The sequence below is a fragment of the Triticum aestivum genome, chromosome 4B (genome assembly GCF_018294505.1).
Source record: "Triticum aestivum cultivar Chinese Spring chromosome 4B, IWGSC CS RefSeq v2.1, whole genome shotgun sequence".
NCBI lineage: Eukaryota > Viridiplantae > Streptophyta > Magnoliopsida > Poales > Poaceae > Triticum > Triticum aestivum.
The window spans coordinates 585,948,859-585,951,579 of NC_057804.1; the positions used below are offsets into that span (position 1 = coordinate 585,948,859).

The following is a 2,721-nucleotide window of genomic DNA, read 5'->3' on the forward strand; positions in this document are numbered from 1 at the left end:
GATGATGCAGACAGTCCTTGTAGACGCGGAGCATATGGAAGACCATGTTCCCAATTTCAAGGGATTGATCAAGGGTCATCAAGTGTTCAACGCAACAGGGTGCACAACCATTTGACGCTGATGGACGAGTACTTTGCCCCAGATGCTCTATTCGCTGACAATTTTCTCAGCCGCTTTCGGATGCAAGAAAATGTATTCAATCGTCTCTACCATGGCATCCAGTTCTTTGATGACTACTTCATCTTGAAGAAGAATTCCGTGAGAAGGATTGGGTTCTTTGGTTACCAGAAGTGTATGGCCACGCTGCAGATGCTTGCATATGGCACGATCGCTGATTTGTGGGACAAATACCTACAGTTGTCTGAGAGCACATGGGGAGATTCCATGGTAAGATTTTCTACTGCCGTGGTCTCGGTGTTTAGACCTCAGTACCTGAGAGAACCAACTGTTGCAGACACTGAGAGGATCTTGGCAATGTCTAAAGCAAGAGGGTGGCCAGGTTTGCTCGGATCTCTTGACATGATGCATTGAATATGAAAGAACTGCATGCCCAAAAGCCCTACAAGGGCAATATCAGGGTCATGTAAAGACGTCCACCATCATTCTCGAAGCAATTGCATCAGAGGACCTTTGGATTTGGCACGCTTGTTTTGGCATGCCCGGGTCTCGCAATGACATCAATGTGCTGCAGCGATCACCATTCTTTGCTAGGCTGACCGAAGGAAAAAATCCTCCTTAGCACTGTCTGGAGCCCATGTCACAGATCTGAAGGCAGAGAGGGGGACATATTAGACCATGACCTTACCTCAGGCCTCGTCTGGGCGAGCCGGTAGACAATCAAAGTCAACACTGAGAGGCCGTAGATGAGCCACGTCGAGCAGATCCGTCATTATTGGTACGAATCATGCCGACAAGGGAAGCCACCGCAGTCACTGGGCCACACCCTCCATTGGGTGTCGTGTAGCCGTTGCAAAGCTAGCACGGCAGGCTGCCTGACCATCGGACCGCCGGAAAAAGTTTCCGCCATTCGACAACTACACGACCTGAAATAGAGAACCCCGCCGTCCGCCATGCGGGCTTAGCCTACCGGCATCCTTCAGCGACAGCTAGGGGAGAGACGGGGTGGGTGGTGAGCCGACGGCGATTGATCTGGGTTTCCCTTGTGCCACCCGGGAGGCGACTTCTTTTCGGTGTCTCACAAGTAATGCTTTTGTTAGAACATGAGGTCAGTTTATCTGTTTAGCACTACTTTTACTCTTTTAACATTAATATTCAATAAATTTTCAATTATTATACTCCCTCAGTCCTAAAATAAATGTCTCAACCTTAGTACAACTTTGTACTAAAGTTACTATAAAATTAAGACACTTATTTTGGGACGGAGGGAGTACAATTTAATACATATTTAAATTATATGATTAAGTGAGGGTATAATTTGCTGTTATATGAATTCTTTAACATACAATTTTTTTATAAAAAAAACAGGGCCCTAAATTCCTAGAGGCAGCATTGCGTCGCCCACAGGACAAGAGCTTGCATTTGCAACTATTGAGTTTTCCCCCCTCAAACTGGCCCTCACCCCTCGGAAGTTAGAACCAGTCGTGCCGTTCTAATTATTCATGTATTTTGTGATGGCACGTCCTAATTAACAAATGGTTGCCCTTATAGTCTGCACCTGCTCCTACACGACACGCTACATTTCAGGAGCGACAGTCAAATACTATGAACCACTAACAATTTTACCTCTGGGTAAACAAAGAACCACCCATCTCCGGAGTAAGTATATTCCAGCCAATTAATTATCTGCTCCAGAGCAGCCAGACAGTCCAATAGAAAAACAACATATCCCTTGCAAAAAATAATAAGACATCACCAATCTTGGCCCATCATCCAAGCCGCTTCCCCGAGCAGACAAACACTAGATGCAGGCGCCATCCGGGGCTTGAGTGACCGTGACCCTCCACACACAAGCTCTAGCAGAAAAAAGGAAGACGTGGTAAGACTACCCTGGCACCCATTGTTTGATCCGTCGGGCAGCGGATGCGGAATGGCGCTATCACTTGTACGTTCACGCAAAGGGACACGCATCGTTCCTGGGTCTATTTAAGCACCACCGGAGGGTGGCAACTGAGGTCACCTCACTGCCCCCATCTTCTCCAACCCTTGCCGGCCAGCAGCTAGCTAGTGTGCTCCGGTCCCTGCCGGCCTAGCTAGTTCGGCGGCGGCAATGGAGATCGAGAGGGAGGCGCCCGGCAGCGAGAGGGGGAGGAGCTGGCGGGCCAGCGCCGCGCAAGATGCGCAGGATGGCAAGAAGTTTGAAGACGGTGATGAGACGCTCGTCAAGGTACAGTGCTATGTCTTGCTCTCCTTGCACATATGTAGAAGAAGCTCGTTTGCTCATGTTCATGGCGAGTCTAGCTCTAGCTAGAGAGATCGGTTAATTTACGATATGTGCGCTGTACAGGAGCCGGCATGGAAGCGATTCCTCTCCCATGTTGGGCCCGGGTTCATGGTGTCCCTGGCCTATCTGGATCCCGGCAACTGTGAGAGCCCTTCTCCTCTTTCTCTTTTGCAACCAGGTCTGGTTTTTATCATTGTTCATACCTCAGGGTCACGGTTCTCATGGTGATGAAATTGTTGATGCAGTGGAAACGGACCTGCAAGCCGGCGCCAACCACAGATATGAGGTAGTGCACATTTGCAGTTAATTCTACCTTTTGC

At 48.9% G+C, this 2,721-nt stretch overlaps 1 protein-coding gene across 2 annotated transcripts in view; it reads left to right on the forward strand.

Moving 5' to 3' along the window:
• Positions 1-2,000: 2,000 nt before the first annotated feature.
• The window catches only part of LOC123093420 (metal transporter Nramp5), a 5,368-nt gene continuing 4,647 nt past the window's right edge, over positions 2,001-2,721 (forward strand). Inside the window, exons 1-3 of one of the 2 annotated variants that reach the window (XM_044515388.1) lie at positions 2,001-2,344; positions 2,465-2,579; positions 2,647-2,687. In XM_044515388.1, coding sequence (XP_044371323.1) covers positions 2,228-2,344; positions 2,465-2,579; positions 2,647-2,687 — 273 coding nt within the window. In that variant the 5' untranslated portion in view covers positions 2,001-2,227. The remainder of the gene's footprint in view (positions 2,345-2,464; positions 2,580-2,646; positions 2,688-2,721) is intronic. The other variant, XM_044515389.1, reaches the window with a different exon arrangement.